The 18,591-nt window shown below is 43.2% G+C and overlaps 1 protein-coding gene across 6 annotated transcripts in view; it reads right to left on the reverse strand.

The window, feature by feature from the left end:
• ERBIN (erbb2 interacting protein) overlaps positions 1–18,591 on the reverse strand; it is a 516,286-nt gene that overhangs the window by 171,681 nt on the left and 326,014 nt on the right. For all 6 annotated transcript variants that reach the window (XM_033930041.1, XM_033930031.1, XM_033930056.1 and 3 more), the window contains one exon: positions 4,171–4,286. In XM_033930041.1, coding sequence (XP_033785932.1) covers positions 4,171–4,286 — 116 coding nt within the window. The remainder of the gene's footprint in view (positions 1–4,170; positions 4,287–18,591) is intronic.

An 18,591-nucleotide genomic window follows, 5' to 3' on the forward strand; every position in this document is an offset into this window, starting at 1 on the left:
ACCTGCGGTGTGGTACGCTATCAAATGCTTTGCTGAAATCCAGGTAGACGATGTCCAGGGACTCACCAGCATCCAGCTTCCTCGTCACCCAGTCAAAGAAGCTGATCAGGTTGGATTGGCAGGATCTCCCCTTAGTAAATCCATGTTGGCGGGGATCCCGTAGTTTCTCCTCATCCATGATTCTATCCAATTGGTGTTTGATTAGGGTTTCCATTAGTTTGCTCATTATCGATGTGAGACTCACTGGTCTGTAATTTGCCATCTCCATCTTGGAGCCTTTCTTGTGGAGTGGGATGACGTTAGCTGTCTTCCAGTCCATCGGGACGTTACCTGTACTAAGGGAGAGATTGAAGAGCGCGGATAGCGGTTCCGCTAGGACATCACCCAACTCCCTGAGCATCCTGGGGTGTAGGTTGTCAGGCCCCATTGCCTTGTTGACCTTGATTTTTGACAGCTCGCAATAGACGCTGCTGGGTGTAAACTTGAAATTACTAAACGGGTCAACTGATTTAACCCTTGTCTGTGGCTGAGAGCCGATTCCCGGCGCCTCGCGGGTGAAGACTGAGCAGAAGTATTTATTTAACAGTTGGGCTTTTTCCGAGTCCGTTTCTACAAAGTCTCCGTCTGGTTTTCTGAGACGTACTATCCCGACCGAGTTCTTATTTCTGTCACTGATATACCTGAAGAAAGATTTATCTCCTTTCTGGATGTTCTTTGCTAGAGACTCCTCCATGCGGAATTTGGCCTCCCTAACTGCTGCTTTGACGGCCCTTGACTTGGCCAGATATTTTACTCTAGAGTCCTGTGTCCCTGATTGTTTGTAAGAGATGAATGCTTTTTTCTTCTCTTTGATGATGTCCGAGATCTCCGTAGAGAACCACTGTGGCTTGTTGTTCCTACTCCGTTTGCTTACTGATTTAACATAGCGGTTTGTTGCTTCCTGTATGGTGGCTTTCAGAGTTGACCACATTTCTTCCACGCTGATGGTGTCTGCTTGGCTTTGTAGCGCCTGGTGAACGAAGTCTCCCATGTCTTGGAAGTTTGTGTCTTTGAATTTGAGAACCTTGGTCATTGTGGTAGATTTCGTGAAACCTTTCCTGAGATTGAACCATATCATATTGTGGTCACTGGAGGCCAAAGTTTCACCCACCGAGACCTCTGTGATACTTTCCCCGTTGGTAAGTACTAGGTCCAGTATTGCCTGATCCCTTGTTGGTTCAGATACCAGTTGCCTGAGTCTTGCTCCATTCAAAGAGTTTTAATAGCTTCCTGCTGTTGCCGGAAGCAGAGGAAAGTGTGACCCAATCCACATCAGGCATGTTGAAGTCACCTACCAATACTGTATCACCCCGCAAGGTGATATTCTCTATATCTCCGATTAATTCCTTATCTAGGTCATCTTGATGTCTTGGGGGTTTGTATACTACGCCAAGATATAGGCATTTGTCCTTCCCTCTGGCCAAATTTACCCAAAGGGATTCCCCAGTGTACTGAACATCTGTGATTCTGGTGACCTTAATGTCCTCTCTAGTATATAATGCTACACCACCTCCCATTTTACCCTCCCTGTCCCAGCGAAGCAAGTTGTAACCTGGTATGACCATGTCCCACCCGTGGGAGTCTGTGAGCCAGGTCTCAGATATCGCCACTACATCCAGGTCGGCATTCCTCATTTCTGTTTCCAAGTCTAGGATCTTATTTCCCAGACTGTGGGCGTTGACGTACATAGCCCTCCACGTTGTGTGTTTGTTGTATCTCAGTGGGGACGATCCCTCTTTATCAACTAGGACCCCTTTAGCATTATTCGCATGTCTCTTGCACTCCATAGCATTATTCGCCTGTCTCTTACACTCCATAGACCCAGAGCTAAAGCTTGAACCTGTCTCGGACTCCCCATGACTATAGTGTGCTCCTATCTCAGACTCGGTAATGTGTGTATCCTGTGGGGGTATTCCCGTTTGGGCTACTCGAGCTCCTTTAGTGCAATTTGCAACGTGTGCACTCTCTCTGGTCCCAGAATTATAATGTGTACTCCCTCTAGACCCAGAATTGCTATGTATCCTCCCCCTAGACCCAAAATTGTAATGTGTCCCAGAAATATAGTATTTACTTAGCTCAGTCTCAAAAGAATATTAGTAGCTTAGCTCGTCAGGTGGGTTGTTTGTGCCCGTACCCTCCCCCAACTTACCTAGTTTAAAGCCCTGTGTAGTAGGCGGGCTAGACGGTGTCCAAGGACGTTCTTCCCCCTCCTGGTCAGATGTAACCCGTCTGGTCCCAGCAGTCCTTGCAGTGCCTCTCCGTGGTGTAGGAACCCAAAGTTCATCTCCTTGCACCATCCCTGCAGCTAGTCGTTCGCCCTCCGAACTCGATCCTCCCTGGCACTGCCCTTGCCCCTCACTGGGAGGATCGATGAGAAGACCACCTGCGCATCCATCCTCCTCAGCTTCTCTCCCAGGGCTCTGAAGTCTTCGGGTATGCTCTCCGGGGTGCACCTGGCAGTGTCGTTGGTTCCGACGTGGATGAGGATCATAGGGAAGTGATCCTGCGGTTTGATGAGTCTGTTCAGGCTATCGGTTACATCCCGGATCCTGGCCCCAGCATCTCTCCCTCCTTCCCCACCACCCAAGGGTCTACCATCTCTCCCTTTCTCTTCCCAACTACCCTCCTATCCAGTATCTCTATCCCCCCTCCCTATACACCAGTGGTCTCAAACTCAAGATCTGGGGGCCACATGCAGCCTACCAAGTACTATTTTGAAGCCCTCGGTATGTTTATCATAATCACAAAAGTAAAATAAAAGTTTCTTGATCATATGTCTCTTTAGCTATAAATTACAATATTATTATTAAGAGTTAGCCAAAAGGATTTATAAACTATTAAGAGTTTTACCTCATGCAAAATTGTCATTTCTTTAATAAGACATTAACTATTTTTTCTGAGGCCCTCCAAGTACCTACAAATCTAAAATGTGGCCTCGCAAAGAGTTTAAGTTTGAGACCACTGGTATAAAACAGACTAAAGCCAAGACTGGGCATCCCGTATATGGTGATTTGGTTTAGGATGAACTGGGGAGGGCTTTGATAGAAGCTCCAGTGACAGGATGGTTAGAATAGGCTAGAGTGGGCTTCAATGGTAAATCCAGCAGTGAGAGCCTAAAGATAGTAATAATAATAATAATTTTATTTCTTATATACCGCTATACCATAAGTTCAAAGCGGTTTACAACAAGAATCGTGCAATGAGAGTATGTGATGTTTACAGCAAGAAACATATGTTTACAACAAGATACATATGTTTGGAACAGGATGCATAAGTTCAGGGCGGCTTGCAAGCAGATACATGCAATGAGAAAACGTGGTGTTTGCAACAAGAAACAAATGTTTGGATCAGGATACTGAAGTACAAAGTGGTTTACAATAGGATACAAGAGATCAAAGCGGTTTACAGGAAGATACTTGCAATATCTGGGTGGACTTCTATGGTCTACTGCCCAGAAGTATTAAAAGATAATTTAAACATGAATATATAATAAGTATGAATGTTGGGCAGATTGGATGAACCATTCAGGTCTTTAAAGCTGTCATTTAATTTATTATTGACTAAGTCCCAAAAGATCGCAAAAGGGCAATCTTGTAGCTCTAGAGTTGCTTGAAAAAAATTGAAGCATGATGTTGGCTCAATTTACAGGCAGCCAATTCTCATTGGCTGGATATCTATGATAGAAAAAATCTGCATAAGAACTAGGCAAACAGGCAGAGAAAGTAAAATTATGAACAGCAGGAATAATGCTGAATTTCTCCAATTGATACACAATTAATTCTAAGATGAAGAGACATTCCATAAAGCCATTAGGCAGCACTTAAAAAAACACAGCAGTGTAAGTACTTTTTGATCAAACAGCTAAACAGATAACATAGCTACATTTACAAAGAGTTTAGACCGGCTACTGGGGGGAAAGATTATTAGCCAGGTAGATGTTTGAAAACCACAATTTATTCCTCAGGGTTTAAGCAAGGAAAATAGATCCTGCCAGGTACCTGTGACCTAGATTGGCCAGCACTGGAAACAGGCTATTAGGCCTGATAAACCTTGGGATCTAATCCAGTATGATATTGATGTTCTTTTACAATTGTTTATCTAAAATATATTACACCATTAATTCTCACAAACCTGTTATCACTGAGATTGATGACTTTTAATTTTTGCATGTCGCCCATTTCCTCGGGAAGAAACTCAAGTTTATTGGAATGGAGGAACAGCACTGTTACATTTTTCCAGTCTCCAATCTGTTGGGGGGAATGCAATAGTTATTACTAAAACTAGAAACTTTGTACCTTAAATATGTAGATTTCAATAACAAATATTTTATGCTTGAAAGTTAGATCTGCTTACAACAAAACTGAGAATTTGAACTTTTCTGCTCTCTTTAAAATTGTATCATCTTGATGCATGCATTGTGCCACAATGGAGTATATAGCGTGTAAGATAATGTAGATTTTAGTAGAGATTCCATTTCCTTAAAAGCTTTCGACATTGACATAAGTCGATGATCATCAATTTTATTTGATTTGAAAATTGATACAAAGGGTAGACAGCTCAATGAATTTATGCCGTACAACATTTTTATAATTACTTGAATAACAAAGCAGAAAATTAGTTTAGTGATAAATAGGCAGTTGAAAATGAGCCGATGTCACATTTTAGGACAAAAAATAAGAAGTAAGAATGTCAAAGACTAGAAACAGTGCTGAAGTATGGCTGCTATGGAAGGGCACTGATGAACTGTCCAGTTCACATCTTCCAGCCGATGGGGATGCTTCTCAATTGATGATGTACTTACACACCAACAAAAAGGCTGCTTTGAAAAAAGGCAGTTCATATGGCCATGTTTAATGTGTTGGAAATTTGGCAGTGTGCAAGAATACCCCATCAGAGAGTTGACTCAGGGATTTGCATATTGATGAAGCTTTATGATGAATCTGAGAAGCCTTCAAAGAAAAAGCGCAGATGCAACAAATGTGATCTGGTGATTCAAGAAGTCTTTGAAGAACATCTCGTCCATTTTTAATGTTGGTACCAGTGTTGCATTAGTCACACTGAAAATTGGAGACGACAATTTCTATATATCATGCAGAGGCAATATGTTTCGTCATGCAGCATGGCCGGCATTGATGTTATACTTGAAAAGGAGAATGACAGAAAGAGTGTGAAAAGAAAGATTTAGTAAATTTACAGCCAAAGTTGAAGCAGAAAATGTCATTTGCCAGTAGTTCTACACAGCCAACTGCTACGTCGCTCCCTCTGACTAGTGGATTATCTCATTCGAAGAATATTGCTGAAGTTGACTGACAGTTGTTCAAATTCAGATGCTGATTTTTGAAGTCAGCAAAACCTCTTGTTTTAGTTCTCGGTCAAAACGGCCAAAGGTAAACATTCTTGATATCCTGAAGTTGCCAGAGCGTTAAATTGTGTTAATTTTCCAGACAGGGTTGTTGCCACATTTGTTACTGGTGCGAAAGTACTTGGTCATGATGATAATGAAATGGCATTATCAAGAAGCTCAGTCTGACATTCATGGTGCAAGAACTATGAGGGGGCAGCTACTCTGAAGGATGAATTTCATGCTGCTTTGGAATGGAAAATTCCTCCTGGACATTACAGGAAGTAAGGAAATGGTGAAAAGAATTGCAGTACTTGTCACTGGCAACAGAGAAGTGAGGTTATTCGGAGATCCAAAAAATTGGTTGTGAAACTGGTAAACAGCAAGCTGAAGCCTGTAACACAGTACAGGATGAGTGGAGTCTTTGGAGACGAGGCCAGGGACTGTTGTTTGATACCACTGTGAATAATACAAGAATGAAGAACTGTGCAGGCACCTTCATTAAATCACATCATGTAACATTAATTTTATTCCTGGGCAGTGAGTGTAATTTGCTAATTGCTGATGCTTAAAAAAGTGCAGAAAATCTCTCTATTATAATTTCTATAAAACTTTGGTTTTATGACCAGGCTAGTCAAATTTTGCAATTTACCTATTTAAAACATGAAAATGCCAAATGGCCATATTTTCATTCTTATAAAGTCATAAAAAGCAACATATGAATCACAATTAACAAATTTATATTGAAGTTATACAAAGATGACTACAAAAGATTTAGAAGCAAGTAGTTTTTTGAGATTTGTGATTATATGGTAAGTCATTTCCACAAATCAGCCCCCAAATGTTCTCATTATATTGTCCTTGGTAGCAGTGTTTAAAGTCCAGTATATTCTAGAAGAAGTGCTTACCTTGCTCCTCTGAGTATGCATCCATGTTCTCCTTGAATGTCTCAAGATAAGCATTAAGGACATGGACTTTGAGATATTCTAAAGCCCATTTTACTGTAATTCTTCACCAGATTCGCTAACACCTTCAAGTAGTTTTCAGCCTTGTGATTGCCCAGGAAGTCCTGAACCACTGCGACAAAGGAAATGCGGAATATAAATTATTATTAAAAGAATTTTCAAAAAGAAGAATTGCAAGCCACTTTCTCTTTCCTAGTTAGCTTCTTGGGAAATTCCTTGCATTCCAGGATCATCTTTATCTGTAGTCCGATGAAGACTTGATCTTTGCTTCAAACAAATTAGGGAAGATGTCTTGAAGGTACTTGAAGTCTGCTGTCTCCTTACTTAAGGCTCTGACAAATTGTTTCATTAGACACAATTACATGTGCTGTGGTGGCATCAGTACCTTCCAGGGGTCCATCAGTGGTTACCTTTTGAAGATGTTTCTCCTCACAGAGAATTTGGTCCGCTGTGGCCAGTCCTGCCTTTGGTAGTGTGTCTTTGTATTCATGCTGTCCCAAAGACAGAGAAAGCTGGGAAACTTGGTAAAACTGCCTTAGAGAACACTTTAGGAATGCCATTATTTTGAAGTCTTTCATGTCCTCCTAGCCATAATCATCTTAATTTAAGGCACCTAGTAAGGTCCTGATGCTTTTGTAATCTTCTTTGAGGTGCACCGAGTGAGCTAGAGGAAAAGATGGGATCTTGTTCCTATTATGGGAGAAGCACAGCTTTGATGTTCCTGGATGAGCTGTCAACGAAGAGACACCACTCTTTCAGGTTACAGGCGATTCCAGTTGCCTCAAATAGACTGGTCACATTGTGGCAGAAGCACAGCCCATCTTGATGTGTGAAGTGAGCATGGGTATTGGACACCTGCGCACTCATAAAGCTGCAGTTGCCAAATAAGCTTTTAGCTTTTACTCAAGGTGTGAAAAATATAAAAAAAAACATGGAAAAGGACGCTAACACAAGATTTACCAAAATGTTTAATTTTATTGTTTCTATTTTTCTATCATGGACATCAAAAGGCTAGTTGCATTAGTGGGAGGTCGTTATAGTTGCCAAAATGCTGGCCTTCTGATAACGAGCTCAGCTCAATACTTCGAAAACTCCCCATTATATACCTTTGGCTCAGTGTGACATCATCGGCTGTGTGGGCCAATCAAAACTAACAGAGGTGGTCTTAAAAGTTAAACAAAGAAAATTCCTCTTATATGTTTAAAAGTTTCAGAAATCATATTTGTTTACATTCATTTCTGAATATACATTAACATTTTATAACATATCAAATATTCCTTTTATCATTCTTAAAACTTATTTCTTTTATCATTCTTAAAACTTATTTCAGACTTATTTCAGGGAAGATGCTGAAATGTTCTAAGCCTGCTTTAAACAACTAAGTTTCATATTACACCTACAAGCAGTGCTGAAAATTGGTCAGTCTTGGAAGAAAAGGAGAAAGAAGGAGGGGCTGTTTTCTCCCTCTCCCTGAAACCTAACAGCTTCATGTTGTAGCCTCTAACTAATTATTTCCAGATGTGGTGTTCAGGATTTTTTCTTTAGTGTTCTTTTTTATAAACCATTTCATTTTAAATATAGATTCTTTCATCCATCCATTCAGCACTTGCTTGGGGCCCCACATCCATTCAGACCATTCATTTCTAGTTAAACCATTTATATGTATCTCAGGTTGGGATACGTAATCTAATATTTTTTCTAACCGGCTTAAGGCACATCTGGTATCAATTAGAACCACGTTGCTAGGAGCGGGAAAACTGAACAAAGACTTGACAGAGACAGAAAATCAGACACAAAATGGAGTCCAAAACACAGAAGATACAGAAAAGACAGAGAATAAAATGGAGTCCATGTATATCCTGATTTCCTCCATGACCTAGCTTAATAGTAAAGTACATACAAAGAATATTATTATACTTTTCTTTAATATTAATCTGTAGTGTATTTTTCTGGCTTTGGCTACATCTATAATCAGATTTTTATTCACCAGTTTTTTGTATGCTTCTATTGGGCGTGGCCTTAACTAACACATATGCTTGTATCTATCTAGAGTTACCCAGAATCATACGAAAAACAGGCCCTTTTGTAGAAACATTCCACAAAAATACTGCACTATCATGTCCTGATGTCCATTCCATTACCGTCCCATAGACATCACCCCCCTACTGGCCATGAGCCACTACTGCTCAGAAGGTGAAAAAACTTGGTGATGCTTCCTTATGATCCGTGACTTGCACACATGTTCAAATGCTTGAGCCTAGACGTCAAAAGCTCGGCACTGGACTTAGTGAGACCAAGATCTCTGATTGAGTCATTGAGGTCTTTTTGGTTTGGATTAGAGAATGACACGGGGAAAAAATTTATCACCGTTCCCACCCCGTCCTCGTGAGCTCAGTCCCCGTTCCCGCCCTGCAAACTGTCAGATCCCATCCGTAAAAGCCTCGAATAGTTATGATTTTATACTGAACTTATTTTATTAAAGTATAAAAAAAGACCATATTCTGTATAACTGTCATTTTATAAACACAAATAATACAGAGCAAGGATCAACAAAACCTCTGTCTCTCCTCCCTTTCACAAATATCCCCTCCACTATTGTGAAAACTGAACAAAACAAATTACTACAGAATGCCACATAGAAAAAAAATCAAGCTAACAGAATACTTTAGTCACATATGGCAAGAATAGTGTTAGGGGAAAGCAACTAGGGCAACTGCCTACTGGTCAAAGAGAGAGCCCTAAGCCAGCTGGAAGCACAGCCTGGGCTTTGCGGTTCCCATTTATGTCTAATACCAGCTCTCGCAGGGTACATATTTCAAATCTGAAATATTCTAATCACAAAATATAAAATTAATTAATTAATTTCTTTTCTACTTCTCATCTGATAAATTTATTCTTCATATCCCATTGATCTCAGACTTTGGTTTTGGACTTCTTCTGTCTTCATCATGGCATGGCTGGCTCCTGAAGGTAAAACAGGCACAAGAGGAGCTGGGGAGGAGATGCAGAATCTGACAAGGGCACAATTTTTTTTACCACAGGAGCAAGACTTTTCACCACTCTCATGGGGTGGTAAAAGGTCTTGCCCCCATTCCCGCGGGGCGGTGAAAGGTCTTATCCCCATTCCTGCGGTAAACCAGTTGTAAATGTCTCCATTCCTGCAGATTTACTGCGGTGATCACGGTTTACCGCAGTAAACGGTCCCCGTGTCATTCTCTAGTTTGGATAGTATGGATTTCTCTCATCAGCTGCACCACTGATAATATAAACTGGCTCTACAATGTTTCCCTCACTCTACGACTTGCTGCTCTCTTCTGAAGACAGTTGCTCTCTCACTGGGGGGGAGTGGGTATGGGGTATTTCCCTATCTATAGGAAAAGATATTATCAAGGTAAGAGCCTAATATTTTTTCCCAGTGCAAGAGGGATGGTACGCTGAACTATGGGATGTACTAGAGAATGGCACGGTGACAGAATTCATCACCGTGGTAAACATTCTCATGTCATTCTTTAAGGAGAGAGGGAGTATGAATGGGTAGAAGGACTGAGGTTGAGATAAGACACTAAAAATGACACAGGATGGTTTCCTGCTGTTATCCGCAGGTATGGGAATGGTGATTAATTCTGTCACCATGTCATTCTCTAGGATGTACCTAAACCATCCCCGAAACCTTGGGTGGGATAGATAAACCTGATCGCAAGACTAAGGCTCCGAACAAGAAGTTCTCCTGTGGTGCCACATCCACTCTATAAAATTTAGTGAATGTGTGATGAGATGACCAAGTCACTGCTCAATAAATCTCATCCAGTGGAATTGTTCTAGATTCAGTCCAAGAAGAGACAACTCTTCTTGTCGAATGCACTCGAAGAGTGAAAGGAAGCTGCTTTCTGCAGATAATGTAGGATGACGAAATAGCTGACCTAATCCATCTTGAAATGATAGCTTTGGAAGCTGAACTCCCCTTCTTTGATGAATTTGTCAAAACGAAGAGATGGTCTGAAATATAAAAATCATTTGTAACTTCCAAGTATTGCAAGGCAGCCCTCCGGACCACCAGCACCTTCAAAACTCTGTCCTTCTTTCTAGAACAAGAGGGCTAGAAAGCCAAAAGCCTAACCTCCTGGTTGATATGGAATGCTGAAACCACCTTTGGAAAGGAAGGAAGGGATGGTCTGCAAGGAGATCCCCGCATCCGTCATACAGAGGTAAGGTTCCCTGCAGGACAAAGTCTGCAATTCTGAGACACTTGTAGCAGATGTAATGGCTACTAGAAAGACCCTAGTCAGGTGTAAGGGCTCGAATGGAGGTCTAGAGAGCCCCTCCAGTATGGTGTAAGGTTCCAGGAAGGACAAGGTTGGCAAATTGGAGGCCTAAGCATCAGGGCACCATTAAAGAATCTGCTATCTGCATAGAAAAGGAAAACATGTTTCACTTGGCTATGAAACTGGAAACTAAACCACCCAACCCATGTCCAAGCCTTCCTGAAGGAAAGATAGCACTGATGACACTGGCGGGGTTCAGCTTCTCCTTGTGAGATCAATGTTGGAAGGAATCCCACGCCTTGGCATATGCAGCGAAAGTAGTTGACATCTTAGTTCTCAGAAGTGTAGACACCACCAGATCCGAGTAGCCCTTCTGGCTCAAGGCCGAGTGCTCAAGAGCCATGCCAAAAGACCAAACCGCTCTGGATCTTGCAACATGATCGGACCCTGAGAGAGAAGCCCCTTGAGCATCTAAAGCCTCAGAAGGGGACCTTCCTGAAGATGAACTAGATCTGCATACTACAGGGGCCGGGGCCAGTCCAGAGCTATCAGGATGACATGACATCGATGCCAGGCTACTCTTCTCATGACTCTGCCTATCATGGGCCAAGCTGAGAACATGTACAGGAACTCATCCATGGGCCAACGCTGAACTAGGGCACCAATCCCTGTGCTTCTGGGTTCATATCACCGGCTGAAGAAGCCGACTGCTTTCTTGTTCTTCCCCATCACCATAAGGTCGAATGTTAGTCTGCTCCAGTGGTTGTCTATGGTCTGAAATGCCTGAGGAAAGAGACCACTCTCCCAGGTCCAGAGTTTGTCTGCTGAGGAAGTCCACCTGTACATTTTGAATTTCAGTGACGTGAGCTGCCGAAATGGCCAGAAGATGAGCTTCTGCCAAATGAAAGAGCCTTTGCCTTCTTTTGGAGCCCGACACTCCTGGTGCCTCCGTGCCTGTTGACATAAGCCAATGCCATGTCATTGTCCTAAAACACTCTAAATGCCTTGTTCATCAGTCAAGGCTGAAACTGTTTCAGTGCTATGCGGATGGCTTGGAGCTCCAGCCTGCTGAAGGACCACTGGCATTGAGATGGAGACCACTTTTCTTGGACGGTCCTCTCAATGTGCTCCCCAGCCCAAGAGGATGACATCCATTCTCAGAGTGATACAAAAGTCCAAAGGGGCATCCCTGAAGTCAAGGATTGTGGATGGAGCCACTAGGCCAGGACAGTTGAGCATGCAGAGAGTCCTTCTGCGGGGTCCAGTGAGACAGAAAGGAGCGCTGTAAAGGGCGAATATGAGCACTCACCCAAAATACCACTTCTACTGTGGCCGCCACTGAACCCAGGACTTGATGACATTGCCAAGCTGACGGAGTCAACTGTGCCAGGAGAGCTGAAATTGTCCCCAAAGTTTCAGCTTGCATGCCTCTGGAAGAAAAACTCATCCTTTCTGTATCGAGCAGGACCCCCCAGCAACTTAAGTCGTCACTATCTTTTTTAAGTTGACAATCCAGCCCAGACTCTGAAGGGTCATCATGACTGCCTATACCATTCTTTCCACTTCCACCCTTGAGGGGATTCAGATAAGCCAGTCGTCCAAGTATGGGTAGACTAGGCAACCCATTTTGCAGAGGTGGGCTGCCACCACTACCATCACCTTGATGAAGGTCCGCAGAGCCATAGCAAGGCCAAAGAGCAGGGCCGTGAACTGAAAATACTCTTCCAGGACATGAAAATGAAGGAAGCGTCTGTGATCTGCAATGATAAGAATATGCAGATATGCCTCCATCAGGTCCAGAGCAGCTAAGAACTCCCCTGGCTACACTGAGAAAATGACCGATCGAAGCAACTTCATATGAAAATGAGGCACACAGAGACACGTTGACATACTTGAGGTCCAGGATCAGTCTCCACATTTTGGAGTCTTTTTTGGGCACCACGAAGTATATGGAGTATCTGCCTAAGTCTGGTAACCATTCAATGGCTTGAATGTCAAGTAACCTGTTCAGGGTAGCCTGGACATGGGAGCCTCTTTCTGGCCAGCCTGCTGGGGAGTTCACAATAGAGGGAAAGAGAGGACAGGTGAACTCCAAATTGTAGCCTTCTCTGATAACTTCTAGGACTCATTCGTCTGTCATGATAACTTCTCATGCCTCCAGAAAGTCTTGCAGCTGGCCTCTGATCTTGTAAGCAGGGGTCAGAAGCTTGGCGTCGTTGTGATATTTTGGGCTGCCCACTTGGGCAAGAGGAAAAGATTTGGGGCTTTCTGTTTTCGGTGAACCTTTGTCTTGTGTTCTGAAATGATCTCTGGGACGATGATCCAGAAAAGAATAGGCACAAACAGTGTTAGCCTCAAAAGGACCCACAACTTTACCCTTTTGCAGCCCAAGTTCTGTTGTCCAGAAGTGATTTTGGACAGCAGTCTTGGACAGTAGCCATGAAATCATCAAACTTCTGACCCTTGAACAGAAGTCTGCTGAGAGTGGTTTAGAAGTAGAGTCCCTAGACAACGGATAAGAGTCAAGGCCTCAAACTACCTCATGATCAACATGTTCAGTCTACGATCCTGTTGATCCTTGAGCACCACAGCTCCCTCACTGGGTAGGGAAGTGTGCTTAGTCACCTGAACCACCAGAGAATTCACTTTAGTCATAGCAAACATCTGCTTGAACACTTGGACCATAGGATACAACTTGGATATGGCCTTCATCACCTTAAGGGAACCCTCTGGGTTCTCTCAGGGCTCAGAAATCAGAACTTTCATATCTGGATGCCACGGAAAGGCAGTAGGCTGAGAGCGGACCTTGCTAAACAGAGAACATTAGGTAGGATGAGGAGGATCAATCTTGTGCTCCCTCAGAAACTCAATAAGAAGATCGTCAGGGCAGCAGATTTGAACAGATTGCAAGCAGAGGGGTCCTCGCCCTGGTCCACAGCAGCACTTACTCCCTGGTCTACTTCACTCAGAACCACATCATCCTTGACTGAGGCTTCACTCTGGGAAAGGGGAAAAAGTGTCCAGATCATCTTCTTCAGTGCCCATCTGACAGAATCCAGGGGAAACATAGCTCTCCTCATGTGTGGAGGATGTGGGGCCCCCGGGAAGCCTGTGTGGCTGGTCATTCTCCAGCTGACCCAGAAAGCATACTAGCATCACAGACATATGCTTACTAGAGCAAGTTTACAAAGTCAAACATAACGGACAGAGGACTGAGAACCCCCTATAGGAGGAGGATTAGACCACTTTCTTTTCAATCTGGGGCCATTAGCACCCTTACTAGGCGGTAGCGCTGCATTTTGGAATTCCGAGAGGCCTGAACAGTCCTCCAAGCATCTCAATAAATGTTTGGCAGCCTTAATGAGGCAGTCAGAGGCTGAACCTGAGGTTCCCGCCTCTCCGTCTTGCACAGCGGACACGCGGTGCAAGGGTGCTCTTTTGTTTCCCACTTGGAATAAACTTCACATGAATACATTTTATTGGAGTCAGAGGATGCCATTCCTGGTAGTTTGAATCAAAAACGAGGCTTTATAAGGAAGTATGAGAACTTAGAATTTAAATTGAGAAAAATCCAAGATAGCCACCGCCAGGATTTCCCGCTGGAAAAAAACGGTTTTAACTCCACAGAAAGACAGCAAAACCCAGCAATTTTAGAATTTGGGGGGGTAGGGGAACATGGCTACATCAAAATAAACTGCCAAAAACAGTAATTTCAGACACCCCACACCCCTTGAACTGCCTTATGGGCTTGACAGACCTACTCACAGACCAGACACTGAAAAGAAGTGTTGCAGCCTGCCTCAGCTCCTTTAAGGGCAGCTGGAATAAAGAGAGGACCTCTGCCACCAGGAAAGCTGCCTCTTCTGATTCTTCAGTTGCCAGTTGGGCCACTGCCTGACAAAGCCTCAACTCCAAGGGACCAGGATCTGAAAGCCACGAGGATGGAGGGAAATGCAGCCGACACTGGGCACACTCTAAGGAAACACAATTGTTGTCCGTACAGTCTGCATTAACAGTCCTGATCAAGCCAAGGAGAGAGCCAAACAGCAGGGGACAATCCCGAGCTCTACAGTTCAAAGTACGCTGGTTGAGTAGATCCCCTGCAGGATCCACCTGTCAGCTGCAGGCCAAAGTCTGCTCTTCTCACGCAGGCTAGGCAGTCACCAGAGCTGTACTGGAACTGAATACCTGCAAAAAAACAATAAAGAAAACCAAGCAGAAGAAATAACTGACTTCACTTGCAGAAGAAATAACTGACTGGGGGGCAGCAGAGAGCAGGAAGGAGGAAGAGGTGCTGAAAATGTTGATCAGCATCTCCTGCTTATTAAACTACAAACTGGTACATCCAATCTTTTGTTTCACAATGTTTTTGTTGTTTTGCTGCTTCATTTCCTTTGTGGAATCTTTTGATGCTATTTGAATCTTGTCCTAAGAAAATCTGTCAAGACCTGATTTAAATTAACAATTCCTTCTGTGCCAAGCAAGATATTTTTAATTTAACAGAATTATCAAATAAAGATAGTTTTTCTCCCCAATTCAAAAATTAAGTTTCAGATACAGTCACCATGAGATCTTAGTCAGGATATTACTCAGACAGTACCCAGTTGCTAATTTGATAAAGGCAGGAATTAGATTAATTAATTCTGGTTCAGTTCCAGACCCTAAGGTGCAGGGCAGATATTCAGATCAAAGTAACACTTGTCAGGCTAGGTGGTTCTTGAGGTGCTAAGCAGCCTGTCAGGTTGCTGGGAGAACTTTCGTGTTCCTGGCCATCCTTTTCCAAGATCTGGGACAGATTTATATCCTTAGAGCTGTGGTTGGCAGTCTGTGCTTATAGTTCAATACTAGGTAAACAAAAGATTGGATGTACCAATTTGTAGTTTAATAAGCGTTCATATAATGTAAAAACAATCCACAAAGGGTATATATATTCACAAGTGACACGCAGGATAAAAACCAAATAATGTATACAATAATAATGACCCAACATGGGCCATGTTTTGGCAAAATAAAAATGCCTTCCTCAGGAGTCTTATATGGTCCTTGGCTGTCTTAAATATAAAACCATAAAAGTCACAAAAAATCCAAGTAGTTAAGAGGCTACAAAACAATCAACACAGCTCACAAGGAAGCAGTGGCTGAGATGTACCTTTCCACCCCTGGTAGTGTCCTCTAAAGAAGAGCTGAGTAGGGAGGGGAATCTCTTCTGATCTAATCTTCTATTTGTGCGTCACGCATACCTATATAGGCTCAAGGCGACTTACAGAGGGAAGTAAGAGAGAGGGGGAGAGGTAGGGAGGAAGGGGAGGGAGAAGAAAGACTAGGAGGACAGAGTGGGACATGGAAGAGAAAGAGGGACTTCAGGAGACTAGGTGTCGAAGAGGTGGGTTTTCAGTTTTTGCCAGATTTTGGTGTAGCTGGGTTCCGTTCTGGTGGTTTCAGTGAGGTCATTCCAGGTTTTTACTCCTAGAAAGGTAAGCATGGAGTGGAAGACCTGATATCTGCTGAAGTTCCTGTAGGACCTGAAGGTTATTTTTCTATTCCTTGTTCAAAGAAAAAAAAAAGTTCAGTAAAACAGACCCTTAATGCATCTTGGCGGATCACTAGCAAAAATGCACAGCAAGTCAGTGGTGTAGCAAAGATAGGAGGTGCCCAGGGCAGTGGTGCCCCACCCTTTTATCTTCCTTCCCCACCTCCCTGCTATATAAACGTCTACCCATCCCCTGCACCTCTAACTCTTAACTTGTTCAAGCAGCATCACCAACCTGCTGCTTGCACAAAGTCTCAGCGCTCCCTTTGATGTGACCATGAAGTGACTTCAGAGGGAGAGCCAAGGCTGGTGCGAACAGCAGGTTGGAGATGCTGCTTGCGCCGGCAAAGAGTTAAAGAGGTACAGGGGCGGAGAGGAGGAGAGGTGCCGGCAACCCCCACCCCATCCTATACTATGACACTGTAGCCAGCAATCTCCCTCCCCACTTACCATATACAGTAAAACATTGGATTGCAAGTAACTTGGTTTGCAAGTGTTTTGCAAGACAAGCAAAACATTTTATTAAATTTTAACTTGATATACAAGCAATGTCTTGCAATACAAGTACATACAGTATACACACATCATAACTGAGCCGATGGTTCTTCTCTCTCTGATGCTGCAGGAGTGTAGTGACTGTTCTAAATGAGCGTGGTCTTGCAATACAAGTACATATAGTATTTTGTCTTAAAGTTTTTGGGTTGTGGAACGAATCGTCTAAGTTTCCATTATTTCTTATGGGGAAATTCGCTTTGATATACGAGTGTTTTGGATTACAAGCATGTTTTCAGAACGCATTATGCTCATAACCAAGGTTTTACTGTATACTCAAATATAAACCGAGGTAACCTTTTTTCCCCAAAAAAGGTTGACTTTTAATATAAACAGAGGTTAGAAATCTGGGTACATGAACGCCGTTTGTCAGGGATCTTGCCATAAGTAATCACTAATTTTTCAGTTGGGGCTGTTTCATGTTGAAAAAAGCTGAAGGAGAGCCAACAAATATTTTCCAACTTGTGGTCTCAACACCAAAGTTTCTGGATTTCTATCCCCACCAGAACACCTGGCCTCAGTCACACATGCAGAAAACGGGGTGAAAAAAACCCTTTTCAAATACAAACAAAACCCTAATATGCCAGACTCTGCACACAGTATACCACAAAAGAAATAGGAAGAAATGTATTTTTTCCCTGGTCAGTCCTTCTCCTTCCTCTCCCCTCCATCAATGTGCCCCCATTCCTCTTCTTTCTGCCCCTCCCAGTCAGAATCTCTCCATCTAAGTCCTGCATGGATTTTTGCTGCCAAGGTGCATGACCTTGCATTTTTTGGCAACTAAGTTTCAATGCCAAAAAATGCAAGGTCATGCACCTTGGCAGCAAAAATCCATGCAGGACTTAGACGGAGAGATTCTGACTGGGAGGGGCAGAAAGAAGAGGAATGGGGGCACATTGATGGAGGGGAGAGGAAGGAGAAGGACTGACCAGGGAAAAAATACATTTCTTCCTATTTCTTTTGTGGTATACTGTGTGCAGAGTCTGGCATATTAGGGTTTTGTTTGTATTTGAAAAGGGTTTTTTTCACCCCGTTTTCTGCATGTGTGACTGAGGCCAGGTGTTCTGGTGGGGATAGAAATCCAGAAACTTTGGTGTTGAGACCACAAGTTGGAAAATATTTGTTGGCTCTCCTTCAGCTTTTTTCGCTAAATGGTGAGACACTAGCAAGGACTGTAGCAGAATGAGACTTGGGGTGATTATTAGTGAAGACATAAAGACTGCCAATCAAGTGGAGAAAGCTTCATCCAAGACTAGACAAATCATAGGTTGTATCCGTAGAAGTTTTGTCAGCCGTAAGCCCGAGGTCATAATGCCATTGAACAGATCCATGGTGAGACCCCATCTGGAATACTGTGTACAATTCTGGAGGCCACATTACCACAAAGATATGCTGAGAGTTGAGTCGGTTCAGCGAATGGCCACCCAGATGGCCTCAGGACTCAAGGATCTCCCATATGAGGAACTGCTGGATAAGTTGCAGCTATACTCACTGGAGGAAAGCAGAGAGAGGGGAGACATGATCGAGATGTTCAAATATGTCACGGGCCGTATCGAGGTGGAAGAAGATATCTTTTTTCTTAAAGGTCCCACAGCTACAAGAGGGCATCCGTTGAAACTCAGGGGTGGGAAATTTCATGGTGACACCAGAAAATATTTCTTCACCGAAAGGGTGGTTGATCACTGGAATAGTCTTCCACTACAGGTAATTGAGGCCAGCAGCGTGCCAGATTTTAAGAAAAAATGGGATTGGCACGTGGGATCTCTTCACAGAGGAAGTTAGGGGGTGGGTCTTTAGTGTGGGTAGACTAGATGGGCCGTGGCCCTTTTCTGCCGTCAGTTTCTATGTTTCTATGTTCTTTCTTTCTTCCTCTCTCCCTCCCCCCTAACCTGGTTCTGAAGC

The sequence above is a fragment of the Geotrypetes seraphini genome, chromosome 1 (assembly GCF_902459505.1).
Source record: "Geotrypetes seraphini chromosome 1, aGeoSer1.1, whole genome shotgun sequence".
NCBI lineage: Eukaryota > Metazoa > Chordata > Amphibia > Gymnophiona > Dermophiidae > Geotrypetes > Geotrypetes seraphini.